The 26,955-nt window shown below is 38.8% G+C and overlaps 1 protein-coding gene across 1 annotated transcript in view; it reads left to right on the forward strand.

The window, feature by feature from the left end:
- The first annotated feature begins 744 nt into the window (after window positions 1-744).
- Window positions 745-26,955, forward strand: part of LOC146895563 (vomeronasal type-2 receptor 26-like) — an 82,413-nt gene continuing 56,202 nt past the window's right edge. Inside the window, exon 1 of the mRNA XM_087897982.1 lies at window positions 745-1,153. Within this exon, the coding sequence (XP_087754108.1) occupies window positions 745-1,153 (409 nt within the window). The remainder of the gene's footprint in view (window positions 1,154-26,955) is intronic.

Below are 26,955 nucleotides of genomic sequence, written 5' to 3' on the forward strand. Positions count from 1 at the left end.
CCCTCATCTCTTTTGGGGTTCTCGTGGTGGATCCACTGACGGCAGGATGCGGTTCTTCAATTCTTCTTCAAAGCCGACATGAGGGACGCCATCTGTTAGACCCCGCACTTTTCTGTGGATGCCCACACCCGATCCAGGCACGCGCCTTCCCGAACTTGGGCCCACGAGAATGAACGACTATCCTGAGGGTTTAAAGAGACACACACAAAAAAGAGACCTTGCTCAGTTACCAAGAGTAAATGGCAACTTTATTAAACTCAAGTCGGGTATTTATAGAAGTGGGCAAGCAGGATCAAAAAAGGCAAGGCCTCCTCCCAACAGAAGCAGGAAGGAGAATAAAGGGCCCGGCACCTCAGACAGAATCAGCTGGGAGGGGCAGGCGTGGAGCCCACTGCTAAACCTTGTTTACAGGTGGAATCAACATAACAAAGAGAGCCAGGTTCTTCCTAAGCTATCCCCTCAAGCCAGTGCTAGTGCAGAATCTCCAGGGAGCCGGAGGTCACTCGGCCCTGCCAATCGCCAGTTAGAAAAGGAAAGACCTTGGTACCTACAGCCAATAATCGGACTCTCAGCTTCATCCTGCTCATCTCCCTCCTCCTCTGCTTCCTGTGCCCATTTCTCTTCATTGGCCAGCCAAACACAACCTCCTGCATATTGCAACAAATTACATTTGCTCTGGTGTTCACTCTGGCTCTTTCCACTGTCTTGAATAAAACTATAACGGTAATTCTGGCCTTTAGAATCATGGCACGAGGGAGAACACTGAGAAGGCTCCTTGCCTCAGGCATCTATAACTCTGTCATCCCCATCTGTCTCTTTATCCAACTTATTCTCCATGGACTCTGGATGGGAACCTCGCCTCCCTATATTGAAGAAGATGCACACTCTGAACATGACCACATCAGCATTTTGTGCAACAAGGGCTCTGTCACTGCTTTCTACTCTGTGCTTGCATACTTGGGGATCCTGACCCTAGGAATCTTCTCTGTTGCTTTTCTGGCTAGGAACCTGTCTGATACCTTCAATGAAGCCAAGTTTCTGACATTCAGCACGCTAGTGTTTTGCAATGTCTGGGTCACCTTTTTCCCTGTCTACCACAGCACCAAGGACAGGACCATGGTTGCTGTGGAAGTCTTCTCCATCTTGGCCTCCAGTGCAGGACTGCTATGGTGCATCTTTTTCCCTACGTGCTTCATACTACTCCTAAGTCCTGATAAGAACTCTTTGAAATGTTTTAAGAACAAAACACAATCTAGAAAAAACAGATAATTTTGATGAGTTAACTAAGTCTCTCCATAAAATCTTAGTATAGTCAGGTGAAATTATGACCTACTTCTCAGTGTGTTTTTCTGAAATGGTGTTTAAACAAAACTTAAAGAGTCCCTTGCTATATCTCACATACAGACTATCAATTTCAGAATACATGCTACTACTGAAAATGCATGTTAGTAAGTCATGCATGTCACTTAATAACTTGTAGCCATTATAAATATTCAATATACATTAAATAATAAAAACCTAGATAAATAACATATTAACTAAATTATTTTCTCTCAATCTTTTAGTTTTAGAGTATAGCAGGGCTTTGTGTGATAACTGAGTTCTACATTTTGGGACAGGCAATGAACTGACTCTCTGGGCTAGAGTCTTGCCAACAGGTCTAGCCACTCCATAAATCAGCGTGGAGAATTTTCAAAATGCTGAAAGTAAACCTACCATATGAAACAACAATACTATTCCTTGATATATTAACTTAGGATTCAACATCCTACAACAGAGATACTTGCTCATTCTTGTTGCAGCTCTGTTCACAATCGTTAGGAAATAGAAACTTGTAGTTCTCTTTTAACTGATTTTAGTAGAATCTCTAAGTTTCTCTCCATTAACTTTGTCAGCTTGCTGTGTAATGCCTTTATTATGTTAGACATGTTCCTTGTATCCCAGATCGCTCTAAGATCTTTATCATGAAGGAATGTTGGATTTTGTCAAAGGTTTTTTTCAACATCTAGTGAGATGACAATGTTACTTTTTTCACTCAGTTTGTTTAAATGCTGGGTCACATGGACAGATATTTGTTTGTTGAAGCATCATTGCATCTTTGAAATGAGGCCTGCTTGATCATGGTTGATGATTTTTTGATGTGTTCTTGGATTCAGTTTGCTAGTATTTTACTGAGTACTTTTACATCAATGTTCATGAGGAAGATGGGTCTGTAATTCTCTTTCATCATTGCATTTTTGTATGGTTTGCATATCAGCATGACTGTAGCCTCATAAAAAGAGTTTGACAATGCTCCTTCTGTTACTAATATATGGAAATATTTGAGGAGTATTGGTATGAGGTCTTCATTAGAATTCTGGTAGAATTCCATGTTGCAACCATCTGGCCTCAGACTTGTTTTGTTGGGAGATTTTAGTAACTGCTTCTATTTCCTTGGGGGTTACAAGTCTTTTTACAGTGTTTATCTGGTTTCTTTCAGACTTTCCAATTTTGTGGAATACAGGTTTTTGAAGTATGACCTAATGTGTCTGTAGATTTCCTCAGTGTCTGTTGTTATGCCCCCCCTTTTCATTTCATTTTTTCAAGCTAAAAGAACTTTATTACTTGTTTTCATGAATTATATAAACTCAGTTTTCTTCTAACAACTGACAGCTCTGAAGTTCTGGAGAAGAGGAAAGCAAGAATTTGGGAGATAAAGATTCTGCTGGTTGCTCTTGGATTTTCACTGTTTTTTTTTGTCAGAGATGGCAAAACATAACCCCCATCCACATGTGCTTCCTAAGATGCAGGAAGAAATTCCCTCCAGGGAACCCAGTGGTAGCTAGATGAGCTGAGCATGTCAAGGATAAAACACCAAAGTGTGCTGAGTACTGCTTCTGTGGCATCTGCATACACATTTGGCAATGTTACAGATGATTCTTGTTATAACAGTTATACTAGTGTAGTTGTTCCTCATGTTCTTTTTCTCTTTCCACACCAGTTGCTTTTGAAAATATGGATGGCTGTATGATAATATGAGTCTTCCTGATCTGATAGAGTAGGCAGAAATTGAAGCTGTAAAGCAAGTTATGGGGAAAAGACCTGACTGGTGAATGAATTGGAGAAATTTGGGGAAAATGCAGAAATTGGTTTTATTTACCTGATTATAAAATTTGGCAAAAAAACAAAAAAAAAACTGGCAAGAGAATCAAACTGAGACAGAAAAGAACTTGGCTATAATGAATAAAGTTTATGAAAAACATAGGGCTTTAGGGAAGATAGCCTATGGCTTTAAAAATGCAATCTGGAGCTCCATCTGCCTTGGCTTTTCTAGACAGCCAGCAGGGAATTTCCTGTGTATAGGTGCCCCCCACATATCCAGAGGTCATCCAAACTACGAGGTATACCCTGCCTGCAGCCTTGCATATTTGTCTGCATTTACAGTGGACCTCCAAAACACTTCTTGCTCCAATACTGAGGGAAACTAAGAGGTGAGTGAACAGCCACATGGTGGGACACCCCACTCTCTAGGAACTTCCCAGTAGGACAAAACCCAGGGCCCCTTCTTTAACTCTCTTGGCTTTTCTAGCCAGCCAACAGGAAGTTTTTTGGTGACATGGGGCACCCTGAACTCATCCAGAAGCCATCCAAACTACTAGGTCCTCCCCACACCCAAACCTGCCTATTTGCCTGCAATCTCAGTGGAATTCTGAAACACAGCTTGCTACAATACTGAGAAAACATCAGAGGTGAGTGAACAGCCACACAGATGGATTTCTTACTCTCTAGGACCTCCTCAGTAGGACAATACCCAGGAGATCTTCTCCAACACCCTCGATTTTCTAGGCAGCCAGCATGGAGTTTCCTACATCTGGGATCCCCTAAAACATAAACCCATCCTCTGGAACCCCCAAGCTACTAAACACAAATCAACTAAGAGCTGAGAGCTTTCTAAAATACTGAGGTAACCAAGAACATGTTACAACCCTGAGGGGATTAAGAGCGAGTGCCAAGAGAGCAAACCAGAAGTGAAGACCAAGAGATCAGGTATATAGAGACTGTGGAGGCTTTCTGAGACCAACATTAAAAGTACAGAACAGACAAAGAAAAGGTCCAAATGTTCAGCCAGTCACAGCAAGGATTGGACCAAGATGAAAAGACACTGCTGGCCTCATTTGAAGGAAGGAATGGGTAGGCACCAATGCAAGAATTCCTACAAAAAGCTAAAATGCAACATGGTAACACCAGAACCTAGTGGTCACAGAATAGGAAGATTTGATCATACTAACCCAGAAGTAGAAGAATATGATTCTAAACGTAACTTTCGGAAAAAAGATGGAGACCTATAAAGAGGAAGTGAAAAACTTCCTTAAAGAAATGGAAGAGAATAGAAACAAAAAATTAGAAGAAATTTATAAATCCCTCAAAGAAAACCAAGAGCAATAGGACAACTGAAGGATATCAAGGGGTTACAAATGGGAAATAATAAATCTGTGTGTCCTTATGATGATAGGATAGTACACATCAGTGACCCTAATATTATACTGGGAAACTCATTCAGCTTATAAACCTTTCAACAAAGTAACTGGATACAAAATTAGATCACAAATATCAGTAGCTCCCTTATATACAAATGACAAACCACAGAAATAACAACTTTCACAATAGACTCAAATAATATAAAGGACCTAGGTTAATTTTAACTAAAAAAGAAAAATACCTTTATAATAAAAATTTTAAGACACTGATTGAGAAAAGAGATTGAAGAAGATATCAGAAGATGGGAAGATGTTCCCAGCTCATGAATCAGTAGGATTAATATAGTTAAATATAGCCATTACTTTAAAAGGTATAATCTACAGATTCTAACACAACATTTCACAAAAATTTAAAGGATATTTTTCAGTTTCATACATCAAAAAGTGCCAAGAAAGCTAAAACAATCTTGACTAATATAAGAATTGCTGGAGGTATCACTATCCCAGACCTCAAATTGTAGTACAGAACTACAGTAATAAGAAAATACAACAACATGGTATTGATACAAAAGCAGACATTTTGATCATTGAAATTGAGCTTTAGACCTAGTCATGAGTCCACACACCTTTAGACACCTGATTGTTGACAGAGAGGCCACAAATACACACTGGAAAAAAGACAGCATCTCCAAATAATGGTACTGGTCAAATTGTGTAACTACATGTGGAAGAATGCAAACTAATCCATTCTTATCACTCTGAACAAAACTCTACTCCAAACATATCACACATTTCAACATAAAACCACATACACTGAACATGATGAAGGGCAAGTGGAAAATAGTCTTGAACACATTGGTACAGTTAAAAGACTTTTAAAACAGAAAACTAATAGCACAGGCAGTAAAATCAAAAATTAAGAAATGGAACCTCATGAAACTGAAAGTTTCTGTGCAGCAAAGGGCACCATGATTCAGACAAAACAGAAGCCTACAGAATGGGAGAGATTTCTACCACCTACATATCTGATAGAGGATTAATAACCAAAACATACAAAGAAAACATTGAGATGTTGTAGGAAGATGTGCAGCCATTTGGAAATCAGTGTGGCAGTTTCTCAGGAAACTGAGAGTCAACCTCCCTCAGGACCCAGCAATTCCACTCTTGGGAATATACCCAAGAGATGCCCTAACACACTACAAAAACATTTGTTCAACTATGTTTGTAGCAGCACTATTTGTAATAGCCAGAACCTGGAAACAACCTAGGTGCCACTCAACAGAAGAATGGTTAAAGAAGGTGTGGAACCATAAAGAGGTTCCCATAAAGAGGAATATAGTATGTACTAACTCATAAGTGGATTCTAGCCATAGTTAAAGGTCGTTGAGCCTATAATTTGTGATCCTAGAGAAGCTAAATAAGAAGGTGAATCTGAAAAAATCATAGAGTTATGCTTTTAGATATTGGTAGTAGACAAGATTGGCAGGCAAACTTGGTTGCATGGGGGATGGGTTGTGGAAGTAAGGGGAGATGGTTAGAGAGAAGGGAGAAGTGGAGGATGGGGGATAGCTTGGGGAAATGAGATGGGGGGAGGGAGGAAGTATGTATATGGGAGGAGGGAAGTATATATTTCAACTGAGGGAGCCATTTTAGGGTTTGCAAGAGACTTGAATCTAGAGGGGTTCTTGGGTCCAAGGAGAGGTCCCCAGATAGTTCGCTGGGCAGCAGAGGAGTGGGTGCCTGTACTGGCCTTGACCCATAACCATACTGATGAATATTTTGCATATCACCATAGAACTTTCATCTGGTGATGGATGGGGATAGAGACAGAGACCCAATTGGAACACAGGACTTAACTCCCTAGGTCCAAATGAGAAGCAGAAGGAGGGAGACCATGAGCAAGGAAGTCAGGATCAGAGGAAACCTTCATCCAAGGATAGATGTAGATTGAGACAGAGACCAACATTGAAGCACCAGACTGAGCCCTCAAACACTACCAGCCTTATTGAAGGAAGAGATGGTTAGGCGCCAATGCAAGAATTCTTCCAATAGCCTAAGCAGCAACAAGGAAATATCAGAACCCAGCAGACACACAAGAGGAAGACTTGATCATCCTATAACAGAAGATATAGAAAACTACTTAAAGTGTAACTATATGAAAATGATGAAGACCTCCATATTTTTATTTATTTATTATTTCTTCCAACAAATTTTTTATTTTTTATTAAAAATTTCCATCTCTTCCCATTTTCCTCCCCATCCCCCCCAATCCCCATTCCCCTCCCTCTCCAGTTCAAAGAGCAGTCACAGTTCCCTACCCTGTGGGAAGTCCAAAGACCTGCCCTTCCCTCCATCAAGGTCTAGGAAGGTGAGCTTCCAAACAGACTAGGTTCCCACAAAGCCAGTACATGCAGTAGAATCAAAACCCAATGCCATTGTCCTTGGCTTCTCAGTCAGCTCTCATTGTCAGTCACATTCAGAGAGTCCAGTTTGATGACATGCCACATCAGTCCCAGTCCAGCTGGCCTTGGTGAGTTCCCATTAGATCAGCTCTGCCATTTCAGTGGGTGGGTGCACTGCTCATGTCCTGACTTCCTCGCTCATGTTCTCCCTCCTGCTCATCATTTGGACCTCGGAAGCTCAGTCCAGTGCTCCAATGTGAGTCTCGGTAACTATCTCTACCCTTCGCCAGATGAAGGTCTATGGTGATATGCAAGATATTCATCAGTGTGCCTATAGGATAGGGTCAGTTCAGGCACTTTCCTCAGCAGCCCAAGAAATAAGTTGGGGATATTTCCTTGGACACCTGGGAACTCCTCCAGAGTCAAGTCTCTTGACAACCCTAAAATAGCTCCCTTAATTAAGATATATACTTCCATGCTCCCATATCCATCCTTCCTCCATCACAACCCTCCCATTCCTCCAAGCTCGTCCCATCCTCCCCTTCTCACTTATCTCTCCCCCTCTCCCCTTACCGTCACCTCACCCCTACCCCCAATCTCCCAATTTTTGCCTGGCAATCCTTTCTACTTCCAATATCCAGGAAGATAACATGTTTTTCTTTGAGTTCAACTTTTTTTTAGCTTCTCTAGGATCACGAATTTTGAACTCAGTGTCCTTTAATTATGGCTAGAATCCACTTATGAGGGAGTACATACCATATTCCTCATTTTGGGTCTGAGTTACGTCACTCAGAATAGTGTTTTCTATTCGATCCATTTGCATGCAAAATTCAAGATATCATTGTTTTTACCACCAAGTAGTACCCTAATGCATATATTATTCCATACTTTGTTTATCCATTCTTCCATGGAGGGGCATCTAGGCTGTTTCCACGTTCTGGCTATTACAAATAAAGCAGCTATGAACATAGTAGAACAAATGCTTTTATAGTATGATAGGGCATCTCTTGGGTATATTCCCAAGAGCAGTTTTGATGAATCCTGGGGTAGGTTGATCCCGAATTTCCTGAGAAACCACCACACTGCTTTCCAAAGTGGTTGCACAAGTTTGCATTCCCACCAGAAATGGATGAGTGTTAGACTTTAAAATGTTAATTAACCAACTTAAAAAATGGGGCACTGGGTTTTCAATAGTCTGCCTGAGGACAGGTGAGCCCTGTGTCAGATCAGCGACATTCCTGGCCAGCAAGGGGCACTGAGCCTCTGGCGGACATACATTAGAGGGGTGAGTTTGCTACTGGCCCGCGGCAAAAGCCCAGCTAGGAGGAGTTCAGACTTTCCCGTCCCCCTTGACTCCCTTGTCACCCTGCAGTGGTGGCTCCACCCTGCTAAGTTCTACCACCCCCCATCCCAGCTTTCATCCAGGTACACCTTCCTTTTTCCTCCCTTCCCCCTGGGGACATAAAATTTCCCCAGCTCAGCTCCCTTTTGCAATGGGCCTGGGTGGGAAGCACAACCCGGCAGGAGGCAGTTCCTGTGTTTCAATAGCCTGCCTGAGGAAAGGTAGTCCTTCTGTCAGTGAAGTCCCTGCCCAACAAGGGAACCTGACCCAATATCAGAAGATCCAATAGAGAGCATTTGAAGGAAGAGATGGGCAGACACCAAGGCAAGAACTCCTCAAACAATCTGAAAAACAAAATGAAAACACCAGACCCCAACGACCCTACAGTAGAAGGACTTGAACACCTTAATCCAGAAGAAGAGGAAAAAAGTGCCATTATGAAAGCAATAGAGTCCCTTAAACAGGATATGAATAACTGCCTTAAAGAATTGGATGAGAAGTATAACAAAAAGTTTGAAGAAGTGAGTAAAGAAATGGATGAGCAGTATAACAAAAAGTTGGAAGAAATGAGCAAATCCGTGAATGATACCATGTGAAACCAAGAAAAAACAATCAAACAGGAAATGGAAGCAGTTCAAGAAATGAAAACTGAAATGGAGGCAATGAAGAAAACACAAACTGAGGGCCGTCTTGATATGGAAAATCTAGGTAAATGAACAGAGACTACAGAATCAATCATAATCAATAGAATACAAGAGATAGAAGAATGAATCTCAGATTCTGAAGATACCATAGAGAAAATAAAAACTCTGATCAAAGAAAATGGCAAATCCAAAATTCTGATCACAAAACATTCAGGAAATGTGGGACACAATAAAAAAAACCAAATGTAAGAATAATAGGAGAACAAGAAGGAGAAGAATGGCAGATCAAAGGCCCAGAAAATATATTCAACAAAATTATAGAAGAAAATTTTCCCAACCTAAAGAACGATATTCCTATGAAGGTTCAAGAAGCATACAAAACACCGAATAGACTGGATCAAAAAAAAATATCCCCTCGCCATATAATAATCAAAACACAAAATGTTCAGATTAAAGAAAGAATACTAAGAGCTGAAAGGAAAAAGGTCAAGTAACTTATAAAGGTAAACCTATCAGACTTACTCCGGACTTCTCTATGGAAACAATGAAAGCCCGAAGGTCCTGGATAGATGTACTGCAGAAACTAAGAGACTATGGATGCAAACCCAGACAACTATACCCAGCCAAGCTATTGTTCACTATTAATGGAGAAAAACAAAATATTACAGAATAAAAACAAATTTAAACAATATGCAGCCAGAAATCCAGCCTTACAAAAAGTAATAGAAGGAAAATCACAACCCAAGAAAGCAAACAGCCTACAATAACTCAGACATCTAGCGACCCTTCACAATCACAACTCAAAGAAGGGAAACACACAAACTTTACTATACACAAAATAATAATAATAATAAAAATAACCGCAGTCAACAACCACTGGTCATTAATATCACTTAATATTAATGGACTCAACTCACCTATAAAAATCACAGACTAAGATATTGGATACAAAAACAGGATCCAACATTCTGCTGTTTACAAGAAACACACCTCAACCACAAAGATAGACATCTACTCAGAGTAAAGGGTTGGGAAAAGGTTTTCCAAGCAAACGGACCTAAGAAACAAGTGGGTGTGGAAATTCTAATTTCCAAAAAAAATTGACTTCAAACTAAAATCAATCAGAAGAGATGGAGACAGGCATTTTTTACTCATAACAGGAACAATTCATCAGGAGGAAGTCTCAATCCTGAAAATATATGCCCCTAATATAAAAGCACCCACTTATGTAAAAGAAAAACTTATAGAACTCAAGGCAGTCATCAAACCAAACACACTAATAATAGGAGATTTCAACACACCTCTGTCACCAATGGACAGGTCAATCAGACAGAAACCTAGCAGAGAAATAAGAGAATTAATAAAGGTAATGGATCAAATGGACTTAAGACATATCTATAGAACATTCCATACAAATAGGAAAGAATATACCTCCTTCTCTGCAGCTCATAGAGCCTTCTTGAAAATTGACCACATACTCGGTAACAAAACAAACTTGCACAAATACAAAAGAAATATTAGTAACCACCTGTGTCTTGTCAGATCACCCTGAATTAAAGTTAGAATTCAACAACAATGCAACCCCCAGGAAGCCAACAAACTCATGGAAGCTGGACAGTCAACTACGCAATCACCCCTGTGTCAAGGAAGATATAAAGAAAGAAATTAAAGTCTTCCTTGAATTTAATGAAAATAAATACACAACATACTCAAACCTATGGAACACTATGAAAGCAGTGCTAAGAGGAAAGTTCATAGCACTAAGTGCCCAATTAAAGAAAACGGAGAAAGCACACATTGAAGACTTAACAGCACACTTGAAAGCTCTAGAAAAAAAGAAGCTGACTCACCTAGGAGGAGCAGAAGACTGGAAATAATCAAACTCAGGGCTGAAATCAACAAAATAGAAACACAGAAAACAATCCAAAGAATCAATGAAAAAAAAAGCTGGTTCTTGGAGAAAATCAACAAGATTGACAAACCCCTCTCCAAACTAATCAAATGGCAGGGAGAGAAAAATACAAATTAATATGATCAGAAATGAAAAGAGGGACATAACCACAGACACAGTGGAAATTCAGAGTATCATTAGATCTTACTACAACGGCCTGTATGCCACAAAATTGGAAAATGTAAAAGAAATGGACTTTATTTTAGATAAGTACCATATACCAAAGTTGAACCAAGACCAGTTGAACAATCTTAATAGACCTGTCAGTCGTGAGGAATTAGAAGCTGTTATCAAAAATCTTCCTACCTGGAAACTTTTATAATTTAATAAAATTTACTAGAAAAAAAAAATCTTCCTACCAAAAAAAGCCCAGGACCAGATAGTTTCAATGCAAAATTCTACCAGAACTTCTAGGAAGAGCTAGTAGCTAAACTCCTTAATGAATTTCACAATAAAGAATCAGAACAGTCATTGCCAAACTCTTTTTATGAAGCTACATTTACCTGGATATAAAAACCACACAAAACACAACCAAGAGAGAATTACAGGCGAATCTCATTCATGAACATTGATACAAAAATTCTCAATAAAGTACTGCCAAACCAAATCCAAGAACACATTAGAAAAATTATCCATTATTTTTAAGTGTGCTTCATCCAGAGATGCAGGTTTGGTTCAACATACACAAATCAATCCATGTAATCCATCATATAAATAAACTGAAAGAAAAAAACCACATGATCATTTCATTGGATGCTGAAAAAGCATTTGACAAAATTCAACACCCCTTTATGATAAAGGTGTTGGAGAGATTGGAGATACGAGGATTATACCTAAGTATAATAAAAGCAATATATAGCAAGCCAACAGTTAACATCGAATTGAATGGAGAGAAACTCAAAGCCATTCCCCTAAAATCAGGAACACGACAAGACTGTCCACTCTCTCCATACCTCTTTAATATAGTACTTGAAGTTTTAGCAATAGCAATAAGACAACATAAGGGGATCAAGGGGATTTGAATTGGAAAGGATGAAGTTAAAATTTCATTATTTGCAGACGATATGATAGTGTACATAAGCGACCAAAAACCTCTAACAAAGAAATCCTAAAGCTGATAAACACGTTTAGTAATGTCGCAGTATACAAGATCAACTCAAAAAAATTGGTTGCCCTCCTAAACACAAAGGATAAAGAAGCAGAGTGGGAAATCAGAGAAACATCACCTTGCACAATAGTCACAAATAGCATAAAATACCTTGGGGTAACTCTAACCAAGTAAGTGAAAGACTTTTGACAAGAACTTTAAGTCTCTGAATAAAGAAATTGAGGAAGATACCAGAAAATGGAAAGACCTACCCTGCTCTTGGATGGGGAGGATCAACATAGTAAATATGGCAATTCTACCAAAAGCAATCTATGGATTCAATGCAATCCCCATCAAAATCCCATCAAAATTCTTCACAGACGTTGAGAGAACAATAATCAAGTTTATATTGCAAAACAAAAAACCCCAGGATAGCCAAAACAATCTTATACAATAAAGGAACTTCAGGAGGCATTACCATCCCTGACTTCGAACTCTATTACAGAGCTATAGTATTGAAAACAGCTTGGTATTGGCATAAGAACAGAGAAGTTGACCTATGGAATCGAATAGAAGCCCCGAATATTAACCCACAAACCTATGAACACCTGATTTTTGACAAGGGAGCTAAAGGTATACAATAGAAGAAGAATTGCATCTTTAACAAATGGTGCTGGTATATTTGGATGTCAACCTGTAGAAGAATGAAAATAGATCCATATCTATCACCTTGCACAAAACAGAAGTTCAAATGGATTAAAGACCTCAACATTAATCCAAACACTTTGAATCTGATAAAAAAGAAAGTGGAAAGTAGTCTAAGAGATATAGGCACAGAAGACCACTTCCTAAGTAGAACCCCAGTAGCACAGACAATAAGAGAATCAATGAATAAATGGGACCTACTGAAACTGAGAAGCTTCTGTAAAGCAAAGGACACTGCCAGTAAGACAAAAAGGCTACCTTCTGACTGGCAGAATATCTTCACCAACCCCTCATCAGACAAAGGTGTGATCTCCAAAATATACAAAGAACTCTAGATACTAGACAGTATAACTCTAATTAACCCAATTAAAAATTGGGGTCCTGAACTGAACAGAGAATTCACAACAGATGAACTTCGAATGGCCAAAAGGCACTTAATGTCCTGTCATGCTCATTATGTCATGCTCAACCTCCTTAGTGATCAGGGAAATGCAAATCAAAACAACTTTGAGATACCATCTTACACCTGTCAAAATATCCAAACTCAAAAACACAAATGATAGCCTATGCTGGAGAGGATGTGGAGTGAGGAGAACACTCATTCATTGTTGGTGGGAATGCAAACTTGTGCAGACATTTTGAAAATCAATGTGGCGGATTCTCAGGAAACTGGGAGACAACCTCCCTCAGGACCCAGCAATTCCACTCTTGGGAATATACCCAAGAGATGCCCTATCATACTACAAAGCATTTGTTCAACTATGTTCATAGCAGCACTATTTGCAATAGTCAGAACTTGGAAACAACCTAGGTGCCCCTGAATAGAAGAATGGTTAAAAAAGGTGTGGAACATATACACATTAGAGTTTTACTCAGCAGTAAAAAACAATGACATTTTGAATTTTACATGCAAACGGATGGAAATAGAAAACGCTTTACTGAGTGAGGTAACCCAAACCCAAAAAGATGAATATGGTATATACTCACTCATAAGTGGATTCTAGCCATAGTTAAAGGTCGTTGAACATATAATTTGTGATCGTAGAGAAGCTAAATAAGGAAGTGAACCTGAAGAAAATCATAGAGTTTATCCTACTCGATATTGAAAGTAGACAAGATTGCCAGGCAAACATTTGTGCATGGAGGGCGGGGTGTGGAAGAAAGAAAAGAAACCCTGTCTCGAAAAAAAAAAGAAAAGAAATGAAAGGAAAAGAAATTTAGGAGAAGACAAACTAAATACAAGATGAAATTAATAAATCCCTCAAAGAAAACAAAAAATAGCAATTAAAAAAGTAAAGGAAACAGTTCAAGGCATAAATACTGAAATAGAGGTAATAAAGAACACAAACTGAGGGAACTCTGGAAATGAATAATCTGGGTAAATGAATAGGAATCACAGAGACAAGTATAACCAACAGAATACAAAAGATAGAAGAAACAATCTCAGGCACTAAAGACACTGTTGAGGAAATAGATTCATTTGTCAAAGAAAACACTAAATCCAAAAAAATCTTTTTTTAATTAATTAATTTATTTATTAAAAATTGCCTCCTCCTACCCATCTCCATTTTCCCTCCCCCTTTCCCTCCTCCTCCTCCCACTCTAGTCTTAAGAGCAGTCAGGATTCCCTGCCCCATAGGAAGTCCAAGGTCCTACCTCCTCCATCCAGGTCTATAATGGTGAGCACCCAAACAAACCAGGTTCACACAAAGTCAGTCCATGCAGTAGCATCAAAACCCAGTCCCTTTCTCCTTGACTTCTCAGTCAGCCTTCATTGCCAGTCACATTCAGAGTGTCCAGTTTGATCACATGCTCCAGAACTCCCAGTCCAGCTGGCCTAAGTGAGCTCCCATTAGATCAGTCCCACCGTCTCAGTGAATGAACGCACCCCTCGTGGTCCTGACTTCCTTGTTCATGTTCTCCCTCCTTCTGCACCTCATTTGGAACTTGGGAGCTCAGTCCAGTGCTCCAATGTGGGTCTCTGTCTCTATCTCCATCCATTGCCAGATGAAGACTCTATGGTGATATGCAAGATAATCATCCTGTGGCAATAGGACAAGACCAGTTCAGGCATTCTCTCATCTGCTGTACAAGGAACAATCTGGGGACCTCTCCTTGGACCTGGGAACCCCTCTAGAATCAAGTCTCTTGCAAACCCTAAAATGGCTCCCTTATGTAACATGAAGGGGCTGGCTTGTTGGGGTTTCTGTCCTGCCCGGCACTCCACAACCAGCAAACCACAACGAAAATCACACACAGGAATCCATAAGATTATAAACTCAATCGCCCTTAGTTCTGACTACTTATTAGCTCTTATAACATATATTACCCCATTATCCATATCTACATTAGCCACATGGCTTAGTAGTTTTTGTAGCTGGGCAGCTCACATGTTGCATCTTCGGTGATCTGGGCTGGACTGTTGGAGGGAGCTTCTTTCTTCCTAGCCTTCTCCCATTCTCATTGCCCTGCCTCTACTTCCTGTCTGGTGGACCCGCCTATATATTCTGCCTGGCCAATCAGTGTTTTATTAAAATACATGATTGACAAAATACAGATAATTCTCCCACACCACCTTTAATCAAGATATTGTCTTCCCTGTTCCCATATCCATTCTTCCTCCATCCCACCCATTTGATTCCCCCAAGCTTTCCAGAATCTTCCACTTCTCCCTTCTCTCTATCCATCTCCCCTTACATCCACTCCCCAAGCCCCCCTCCACACACCCAACTTTTGCCTGGCAATCTTGTCTACTTCAAATATCCAGGAGGATAACTATATGATTTTCTATAGGTTCACCTTCTTAATTAGCTTCTCTAGGTTCACAAATAATAGGCTCAAAGAAAACATATGATCATTTCATTAGATACTGAAAAAGGATTTGACAAAATTCAACACCCCTTTATGATAAAGGTGTTGGAGAGATTAGGGATACAAGGTTCATACCTAAATATAATAAAAGCAATTTACAGCAAGCCGACAGCTAACATCAAATTAAATGGAGAGAAACTCAAAGCCATTCAACTAAAATCAAGAGCTCAACAAGACTGTCAACTCTCTCCATCCCTCTTCAATATAGTGCTTGAAGCTCTAGCAATAGCAATAAGACAACATAAGGGGATCAAAGGGATTCCTATTGGAAAGGAGAAAGTCAAACTTTTGTTATTTGCAGATGATAAGATAGTGTACACGACCGAATCCAAATCTCTACCAAAGAACTCCTACAGCTGATTAATGCCTTTTGTAATGTGGCAGGATACAAGATCAACTTCAAAAAATCAGTTGTCCTTCTACACACAAAGGATAAAGAAGCAGAGAAGGAAATCAGGGAAATATCACCTTTCAGGATAGCCACAAAAAGCATAAAATATCTTGTGATAACAATAACGAAAGAAGTGAAAGACCTATTTGACAAGACCTTTAAGTCCTTGAAGAAAGAAATTGAAGAGGATACCAGAAAAATGGAAGTATCTCCCTTCCTCTTGGATTGGGAGGATCAACATAGTAAAAATGGCAATTCTACCAAACGTGACCTTTAGATTCAATGCAATCCCCATCAAAATCCCAACAAAATTTTACACAGACCTTGAGAGAACAAAAATCAACTTTATATGGAAAAACAAAAAACCCAGGAGAGCAAAAACAATACTGTACAGTAAAGGAACTTCTGGAGGCATTAACATCCCTGACTTCAAACTCTATTACAGGACTACAGTATTGAAAACAGCTTGGTATTGGCATAAAAACAGAGGTGTTGACCAATAGAATAGAATCAAAGACCCAGATATTAATCCACAAACATATGAACACTCATCCATTGTTGGTGGGAATGCACACTTGTGCAGCCACTGTTGAAATCAGTGTGGCGGTTTCTCAGGAAACTGGGAGTCAACCTCCCTCAGGACCCAGCAATTCCACTCTTGGGAATATACCCAAGAGATGCCCTATCATACTGCAAAAGCATTTGTTCAACTATGTTCATAGCAGCACTATTTGTAATAGCCAGAACCTGGAAACAACCTAGGTACCCCTCAATAGAAGAATGGTTAAAAAAGGTGTGGAACATATATACATTAGAGTTTTACTCAGTGGTAAAAAACAATGACATCTTGAATTTTGCAGGCAAATGGATGGAAATAGAAAACGCTTTACAGAGTGAGGTAACCCAAACCCAAAAAGAGCAATATGGTATATACTCACTCATAAGTGGATTCTAGCCATAATTAAAAGACTTTGAGCCAACAAATTCTTAACCTAAAACATTCAGGAAATCTGGGACACCATGAAAAGACCAAACCTAAGAATAATAGGGGTAGAAGAAGGAGAAGAACTACAGCTCAAAGGCACATAAAATATATTCAACAAAATTACAGAAGAAAACTTTACAAACCTAAAAAAGGATAGCTCTATGAATGTACAAGAAGCTTATAGAACATCAAATAGACTGGATCAAAAAATCCCCTCATCAAGTAATAATCAAAACATAAAACATATAGAATAAAGAAAGAATCTGAATAGCTGCAAAGGGAATGTTCAAGTAACATATAAATACAAACTTATCAGAATTACACCTGTCTTCTCAATGGAAACCATGCAAGCCAGAAGAACTTGGATAGATGTACTGCCGACAATAAGAGACCATGGATGCAATCCCAGACTTCTATATCCAGCAAAGCTTTCTTTCACCATCGATGCATAAAACAAGATATTCCATGACAAAAATAGATTAAAACAATATGTATCCACAAACCCAGGCTAACAGAAAGTACTAGAAGGAAAACCCCAACCCAAGAAAGCTAACTACACCAAGAATAGCACATATATCTGGTAACCCCCCAGCATAACCCAAAGGAGCAAAACATACAAAAACTACTACAGAAAGATAACCAGAGTTAACAACCACTGGTCATTAATATCGCTTAATATCAATGGTCTCAATTCACCTATTAAAAGACAGAGGATAAGAGAACGGATACAAAAACAGGATCCAACATTCTTCTGTTAACAAAAAACGCACCTCAACATCAAAGATAGACACTACCTCAGAGTAGTGGGTTGGAAAAAGATTTTCAAATAAAATGGTCCTTAGAAACAACTGAAGGAGGCTATCCTAATACCTAACAAAACTGATTTCAAACTGAAATCAATCAGAAGAATGAGAAGGACACTTTATAATCATAACAGGAACAATTAATTAAGAAGAGGTCTCAATCCTGAATATCTATGCCCACATATAGAAAGAGCACCCACATATAGAAAAAATAGCATTACAAAAACTTAAATCACACATCAAACCCTACATATAGTAAGAGATTTCAACACTCCTCTCTTGACAATGGACAGGTCAAACAGACAGAAACTTAACAGAGAAATAAGAGCTCTAATAGATGTAATGAATCAAATGGACTTAACAGACATCTATAGAACATTCTACCCAAACAAATAAGAATATACCTTCTCAGTACCTCATGGAACCATCTCTAAAATTGATCACTTTCTTGGTAACAAAGAAAGCATCCACAGTTCTTATCGAATAATCCACTGTGTCTTATTGAGTCACCATGAAGTAAATTTAGATTTCAACAATATCACTACTCCCAGAAAGCCTACAAACTCATGGAAACTGAACTTTCAACTAATGAACCACACCTGGGTCAAGGAAGTAATAAAGAGAGAAATTAAAACCTTCTTTGAATTCAATGAAAATGAAGGCACAATATATCCAAACCTATGGGACACTATGAACCAGTGCTAAGAGGAAAGCTCATAGCATTAAGTGCCTACATAAAGAAAACGGAGAAAGCTCACATCAAGTGAACTAACAGCATACATGAAAGCTATAGAAATAAAAGAAGCATACTCACAAAGGAGGAAACTTCAAATGGAGGGTGAAAATCAACAAAATAAAAAGACAGAAAACCATTCAAAGAATCAATAAAATAAAGAGCTGGTTCTTGAAAAAATCAACAAGATTGATAAACCATTATCCAAACTAATCAAAAGGCAGAGAGAGAAAACCCAAACTAACAGAATCAGAAATGAAAAGGGGGGCATCACAACAGACACTGAGGAAATTCAGAGAATTATTAGGTCCTACTACAAAAATCTGCACTCCACAAAACTGGGAAATGTAAAACAAATGGAAAATTTCTTAGATAAAAACCACCTATCAAAATTAAATCAATACCAGGTGAGCAATTTAAAATGACCTATCATCTATCATCAAAATCCTCCCAATAACAACAAAAAGGCCCAGGACCAGATGGTTTTAATGCAGAATTCTATCAGAACTTCCAAGTAGAGTTAATACCTATACTCCTTAATGTGTTTCACATAATAGAAGCAGAAGAGCCATTGCAAACTCTTTTTATGAAGCTACAGTTAATTTGAGACCAAACCACACAATGATTTAATCAAGATAGATAATTACAGACCAATCTCACTCATGAAATGTGTGCGAAAATTCTAGCAAACTGATCCAAGAACACATCACAAAAATCTTCCAACATGACCAAGTCAGCTTCATCCCAGAGATGCAGGGCTTGTTCAACATATGAAAGTCAATCAATGTCATCAACCATATAAATAAACTGAAAGAAAAAATATATGATCATTTTATTGGATTCAGAAAAACCATTTGACAAAATTCAACACCCCTTAATGATAAAGGTCTTGGAGAGATTAGTAATACAAGGATCATATCTAAATATAATAAAAGCAATATAGAGCAAGCTGACATGTAACATCAAATTAAATGGAGAGAAACTCAAAACTATTCCACTAAAAACAGAAACAAGAAAAGGCTATCCACTCTCTCCATATCTTTTCAACATAGTGCATGAAGTTTTAGCAATAGCAATAAGACATACAATGAGATTAAGGGGATTCAAATTGGAAAGGAAGAAGTTATACTTTTTTATGTGCAAATGATAATACTCATCCATTGCTAGTGTGAATGCAAACTTTTGCAACCACTTTGGAAATCAGTGTGGCAGTTTCTCAGAAAACTGGGACACAACCTACCTCAGGATCCACCAATTCCACTCTTGAGAATATACCCAAAAGATGCTAAATCATACTACAAGAGCATTTGTTCAACCATGTTCATAGCAGCGTTATTTTTAATAATAGCCAGAACCTGGAAACAACCTATGTGACCCTCAATGGAAGAATGTGTAAAGAAACTTTTTTTGTAGAACATATACACATTAGAGTACTATTCAGCAGTAAAATATAATGACATCTTGAATTTTGCATGCAAATAGACAGAATTAGAAAACATAATCCTGAGTGAGGTAATCCAGACCCCCAAAATTGAATATGGTATGTACTCACCCATAAGTGGATACTAGTCATAAACAAAGGGCAATGAGCTTATATTTCAGGATCCTAGAGAAACTAAGTTATAAGGTGAACCCAAAGAAAAGCATATATAGACACACACCCCCAGAAATTGAAATCAGACAACAATCTGGGAACAGGGGGTAGGAGGTAGAAAGAAGGAGAAAAGGGGGGTTGAGGAGAACTTGAGGGAATGAGCTAGTTGAGATGGAGGAAGGACAGATTGAGAGCAAGAAAAGAAATATCTTGATTGAGGGAGCCATTATGGAGTTATCAAGAAACCTGGCTCTAGAAAAAAGGTCCAAGAACGCACAGGGATGATCCCAGCTAAGACCCTAAGCAACAGAGGAGAGGGTGTCTGAACTGACCTTACTCTGAAGTCAGACTGATGACTATCTTAAATATCACCATAGAACCTTTATCCAACCACAGATGGGAGCAGAGGCAATGACCCGCATTGGAGCACTGGACTGAGCTCCCAAGATCCAGTTGAAGAGTGGAAGGAGTGAGAGTATGAACAAGGAATTCAAGGCTAGAAGGGGGTCATCCACTGAGACAGTTTGCTTGAGCTATTGGGAGCACAACAACTCAAACTGAACTGGAAGTGAATGAGAATGGAAGCAACCAAGCCCCTCTGAAGGGGGTGGACAGCTGGGGCAGACTGAGGGGCTACTGATTTTGACACTGGGGTGTGTCTATGCTTCAGATACTGGCTTCATGGGATCCTTTTTCTTTGGATGTAAACCTCGTTCAACCTAGATGTACTAGGGAGGGCCTTGGACATTCCACAGGGCGGGGTGCATGGTACTCCTTTAGGGTTGGAAGGGTGGGCAGAGGGTAAGGTGTCCCTGAATAGAGGGCTTGAGTGACCATTTTGTGAAGTTGTCATGTTAAAGCCTGGATTTCTTTGGAGACCCAAGATGTTGGAGATGCCAGAGCCATTATATACCTGTCTAGGCGAGCAGAAAACAAGGAGTGCAAAGATTCCAAGGGAAAGAAACATTGCAGTCAACAAAGCTGAAAGGAGTTGAAGATCTGAAGAGCATTTAGGCATCCAACATGGAGATGCACAGTTGGTAGTTTGCCCACATGGTTTTTGGTTTTGCTTTGGTAAAGTATTTCTTCACTAGGATCTCTTTCATACATTTTGGAATGGTAATGTGTATTCTCTGCCATTAAGTATTGGAAGTATGTAATCTGCTTATATATTTTAATTTTTATAAGTGTGATTACAATTAAAACATTGTGTGAAACTGAGAAGAAACTCCAGACTTTTAAATGTTTGGAACTTTTATAGACTATGGGGATTTTTGAAGTTGGAATGAATTCCTTTTTGTGTTATGATATTGTTAGAAACTTTGGGGGCCAGAGTGCACAATATGATGGTTTGAAAATAAATGGTTCCCAAAAGGAATGGCACTATTAGGGGACATGACTTTCTTCAAGTAGCTTTGGCCATATTGAAGAATCTATGTCACTGCTGAGCAGAATTTCAGGACTCATATATCTTCAAGATAACACCCAATGTCTCAAACTCTTCATGTTGCCTCTATGTCAAGATGTAAGGACTCTCAGCCCCTGATCTTTTAACATGTCTACTTGCATGCTGCCTTGCTTCTCACCATGATGTTAATGTTAAGCACCTCTGAATTGCAAAAGTCAAAACAATTAACTGTTTTCATTTCTAAGACATGCTGCAGTCATGAAGTCTCTTCACATCATTAGATTCCATAAATGGGACAGACTGAATTTAATATTGCACAGTTAGTAGGGAAAATACCACAAAAAATCTTGTCAGTAAAAAATAAATACACACTGTATACACTGAATGGGTAATTCCAACACCATACATATAAGAACAGCACATGACATGGACTGGTTAAGAACAAATCTACATACATGTTTACTGAGGCATAGCTTAGAGTGCTCACAATTAACCTGACTTAATTGTTCTTCAATGCACAAATTCATGATATTATATTATGCAAATTTTTATTCAGAGAAAACAACTTTCATGTGTTTTAGAGATTCTAATATAATCATATGAGCTCTCAGTTCACTTTACACACTCCACATTCACCTATACAGCCCTACTTGGGCTCTTTGAGTTTCAGAACTTATGTCATCAGTAACTGTTACTACATTTATTATGCATATATGGATATGCATATGAATTCCTACATATATATGAGTGCTACTCAACTTTTCAAGAAATGCAATATTTTTCAAATAGTAGGTGAATACAGAAATTATGTTCAATGACATGAGCTAGAAATAAAACATTGTTTGAGTTCAGTCATCCCCTGAATAAACTGCATGGAGAGTGTGAGAGGTTAGGCAATAAAGTATTGTGCAAAGACTTGTCAAAGAACACATTTCTATGACAAAAGAAATACTTTAATTTGTGTTCAGAACAGCTTTTAACAACAGAAACATAAATTTTTTTTCTAAAAGTACTTTGGAGGGGTATAAATAAAAGACACCCATTTTATTTATTTGTTTTTTTTACTGAGATATAATGACATGATTTCAATCATAATTGCAATTAGAGAACAATATCCCCTTTCAGAGGCCTGAAATATTAATCTAACTCCTATCCCTGGGGACTCCAGAGTGTCAGGTCCAAAAGAAACTGGGAACCCAGCTGCTGTGAACTGTGGTAGATAACAAAGCAATACTGGCCTCCAGAATCTCTCAGCATCTCAACTACCTGTCACAGAGTCCTTGCTGGCACCCTAAGTCCTATCAGCTTCTCTCACACTGCTCCCTAACCCAAATTTCTCCAGTTCATGGGGTTCTCCTTCTTCCAGGATCTCATTTGTACATGAACCAGTCATTTTGGATTTGTGTCCTCTTGGCTCTCTCTTGGTCCTCTTGGGCTACTTTCCTTTGACCATTTCTCCTCTTTGTATTCTCTCATCTGTCACTGGCTATATCTCACTCAGTCTCCCACATCTTTCTCTTCCTCTCCTTCCCTCTTTGTTTTCCTACTCACTGTTCATGTCGCTCCTTTCATGGACCAGTTCAATCACCTGATCATGTTTAGTCTATGACTTTCTTTCCTTCCTCTAGACTCTTCCTGATGCCTATGACTGTAGTCTTCCATCTCAACAGTAAAACCTCTTTTTACCATACTTTGCAATTGTTGTTTCTTCAATTTATACATACTGAGCCTCCAGGCAGAGTCAGGTATCCTCTTTCCTATGGACTCTGTCAGCCTCTCCTCTCAGACATTTCCATTCCTTTGTGTCAGCCACCAAAACCTGGAGACACTCTCTATCTCTGAACACTCTGGCCTATCCAGACTAGGAATCAGGTAAGGTAGATGACACTCCTTCATGTCTTCCATTACAAATTACTCACTCTCATTCCCAAACTTGTAGCAGATCATTTGCATGGAGCTGTCCAACAACTCTATCTGGACTCCATAGGAAATGGCATAAAAATTTTCTTCTTCCTTAGAAACTTCTCAGCCCCTTCTTTAAGCCCACTCTTTTTCCTTTGTATCAACTTCCAATAAGTAAAACACACTCTACCTGGGATTCCTGGGATCCACATGGATATAGGACACATGTAAGTAATTCACACTGTTCTTCTTGTACTACAGTACAATCTATTAAATCTCATCTATATCCCTGCAGTACACACCTTTCTGTAGTCTATTACAACATACCTCCAAAAAGTGGGAACTTTGTATACCTTGTGGTGGACTCAGATTTCTCCTTCTTGAGCACCCTCTCAACCACTCCCTATAACCAATTCCTATTCCATAATATTGGACCCAATACCTAGAATCACTTTCTATGCAGGAACCAAAATTGTCAGACATGATAGTCCCTCAGAAGCATTCCCTACAATGCAACCCACAACTGACACACTTGTCTCAGAGAGAGAAACAGAAACAAAGAAATGAAACAGCACAAACCTAACAAAGACAAGCCCATATATCAACACCCAGAATCACAGTCATTCGAACCCTAGAAAGCTATATACCAGTGTCAAAACAAAATCATTAACAACCAAGTCAAAATATCCCCATTAAAGCTCAGCAACCCTACTACAGTAGACACTGAGAAATGCAATATAGCCAAAGCTCATGACACTGACTTCTTAATCCCTGTTATAAATATGTCCAATGAGAATTTAAATATAAGCACTAATGACACCTAAGGGAAAACAAGCAGTGGAATACAATGATAGACATCATAATACAAAAAAATCAACAAAAACTCAAACTGAGATAAAACTAGAAATGAAAATTTTAAAAAGTCAAACATAAACCTCAGATAGAAGCCGCACCAACACAGTCTGAGAAATAGAAGCTCAGGTGATGAACATAAGAAAAATTGGTATTCTGTTCAGATATCTTTTCCTGACTGGATAAATTAAAAGCTAATCCTCATTATCTCTTTGATCTCCAAGCCATGAGATGGGGATATTTCAAGAAGTAATTATTCGGGGTTCTTTAAGCATTTATGGTAATGTGGTAAGTTTGAAATGTGACTAACTAAGAAGGAAATTGGTGAAAATCCTAAATGATGACATCACTAAAGTTTTGAAGAAAAAGCACAGCACTATTCTGATCATGCAGAGTTAATGGGGAAAATAATAGAAATGGATCATATTTCAACACCTATACAAAATCAACATGTAATGGAGTCAGGAAATGCTGTAACCATCCACCAATGTCCAAACCCTCTTTCATGGAACATGTCAATCAAAGTAAATTGTTGTGACTACACTCTGGAGAAGGTAAAGGTAGAAACATATAGGCAAGAGTGATTTGGTTTCTGACTGACAATTTAACTGTTACAGAAGTCATATAAGAAAGGAATTATGTCTTTTTATTTCACAGGAAAGATTATATGGCAGTTGTGCACATTTTAAAAAGCTAACATTAATTTGGTCCCCATCAATGAGCCAAGGAAGAAATAAAGGGAGAAATAAAAGACTTCCTAAAATTCAATGAAATGAACACATAACATACCCAAATTTATGGGACACAATGAAAGCAGTGTTAAGAGGCAAGTTCATAGCACTAAATGCCTACATAAAGAAGCTGGAAAATTTCCACACTAGTGAATTAACAGAAAATTTGAAAACTTTAGTCCTTGAATTGAGTTTGTCTGTATTGGATGAGTATTTTACTTCTTGGTTGATGTTACATCCTTGATTTTTTTTGTCTTTTGGTCTGGATTTCCAGTGACTGGCATGTTCTGTTTCTAGTTGAGAGTCCCTGGCCACATCCGAAGTTGACCTCTGGTAGCTACCTTGACCTATGGTGCAGTCTGGCATCTCTGTACTTCTGATTGGATTGGTCTGAACCTTAGCAGCTAGAGCCTGACCAAGCTGGCGTAGCTTGCCCTTAGAATTCTTTTAAAAATTACTTGACAAGCTATCCCTATTTCAGTGCTGAGGAGTTCAATCCAGAGGGTTGAGTCTGTGCTATCAGGAGCAGACTGTCCCAGAAGAGAGCACAGCCCCTTATCAGCTTCTGCTGCAGTGTATTCTGTGTTCCACTCGACTCTTCCCTGCCCCATGGTTGCCCTTTTGTCTCCTGTGTCCTTGGAATAACAGCTGTCCCTATTTCAGTGCTGAGGAGTTCCATTTAGAAGGGTGAGTGTGTGCTATCCGGGGAGGACTGTCCTGGTAGAGAGCACAGTCCCCCTGCCCAGCTTCTGCTGCAGGGTCCCAGCACTCAACTCTGCCCTGCCCCCACGGTCGCCCCTTTGTATCCTGTGTCCTTGGAATACCAGCTATCCCTAATTCAGTGTTGAGGAGTTCAATCCAGAGGGTGCTGAGTAATTCCATCCAGAGGGCTATCCCTGTGTCTGTGCTGAGGAGTTCCATCCAGAGGGTGTTGAGGAGTACCATTTAGAGGGACAGGACAGTTCCCTCTCCTGCAGTGAAGAGATCCACCCAAAGAATCAGTAACAGCAAAAACTGAACCAAGACACCAAGACTCTCCTGTCTCCATTTGAAGGAAGATATGGGCAGGTGCCAATGCAAGAATTCCTCCAACAACCTGAAAGGCAACATGACATCACCAGAATGCAGGGATCATGAAACTAGAAGAATTGAACACCCTACTCCAGAAGAAATAAAAGAAATCAACTCTAAGCAGAACTATATGAAAATAATAGAGGAACTTAAACAGGAGGTTAAAATCTGCTGTAAAAAAATGGAAGAGAAGTATAATAAAAAGACTGAAGAAATGAGTAAAGGTTAGAAGAGAAGTATAACAAAAAGTTTGAAGAAATGAGTAAATAAGTAAATGACACCCAGGGAAACAAAGAAAAAACAAACAAACAGGTAATGGAAACAGTTCAAGAATTGAAAACTGAAATGGAGGGAATGAAGAAAACACAAACCGAGAAATGACTGGTAAATCTAGGAAAATCGAGGTAAATGAACAGAGACTTCAGAAACAAGCATAACCAATAGAATACAAGAGATAGAAGAACGGATTTCAGATTCTGAAGACACCATAGAGAAAATAAATGCTCTGATTAAAGAAAACAGCAATTCCAACAAATTCTCATCACAAAACATTCAGGAAATCTGAGACACAATAAAAAAACCAAATCTAAGAATAATAGTGGTAGAAGAAGGAGAATTGCAGATCAAAGGCCCAGAAAATATATTCAACAACATTATAGAAGAAAATGTTCCCAAACTATAGAATGATATTCCTATGAAGGTTCAAGAAGCACACGGAACACCGAATAGACTGGATCAAAAAAAAATCCCCTTGCCATATAATAATCAAAACACAAAACATTCAGATTAAAGAAAGAATATTAAGAGATGCAAAGGAAAAAAGTCAAGTAACTTATAAAGGTAAACATATCAGACTTACACTGGACTTCTCTATGGAAACCATGAAAGCCAGAAGGTCCTGGATAGAGGTACTGCAGAAACTAAGAGACCATGAAGGCAAGCCCAGACTACTATCCCCAGCCAAGCTATCATTCACTATCAACAGAGAAAACAAAATATTCCAATATAAAAGAATTTGAAAAATAC

This window comes from Myodes glareolus, chromosome 2 (assembly GCF_982192425.1).
Source record: "Myodes glareolus chromosome 2, mMyoGla1.1, whole genome shotgun sequence".
Classification (NCBI taxonomy): Eukaryota; Metazoa; Chordata; class Mammalia; order Rodentia; family Cricetidae; genus Myodes; species Myodes glareolus.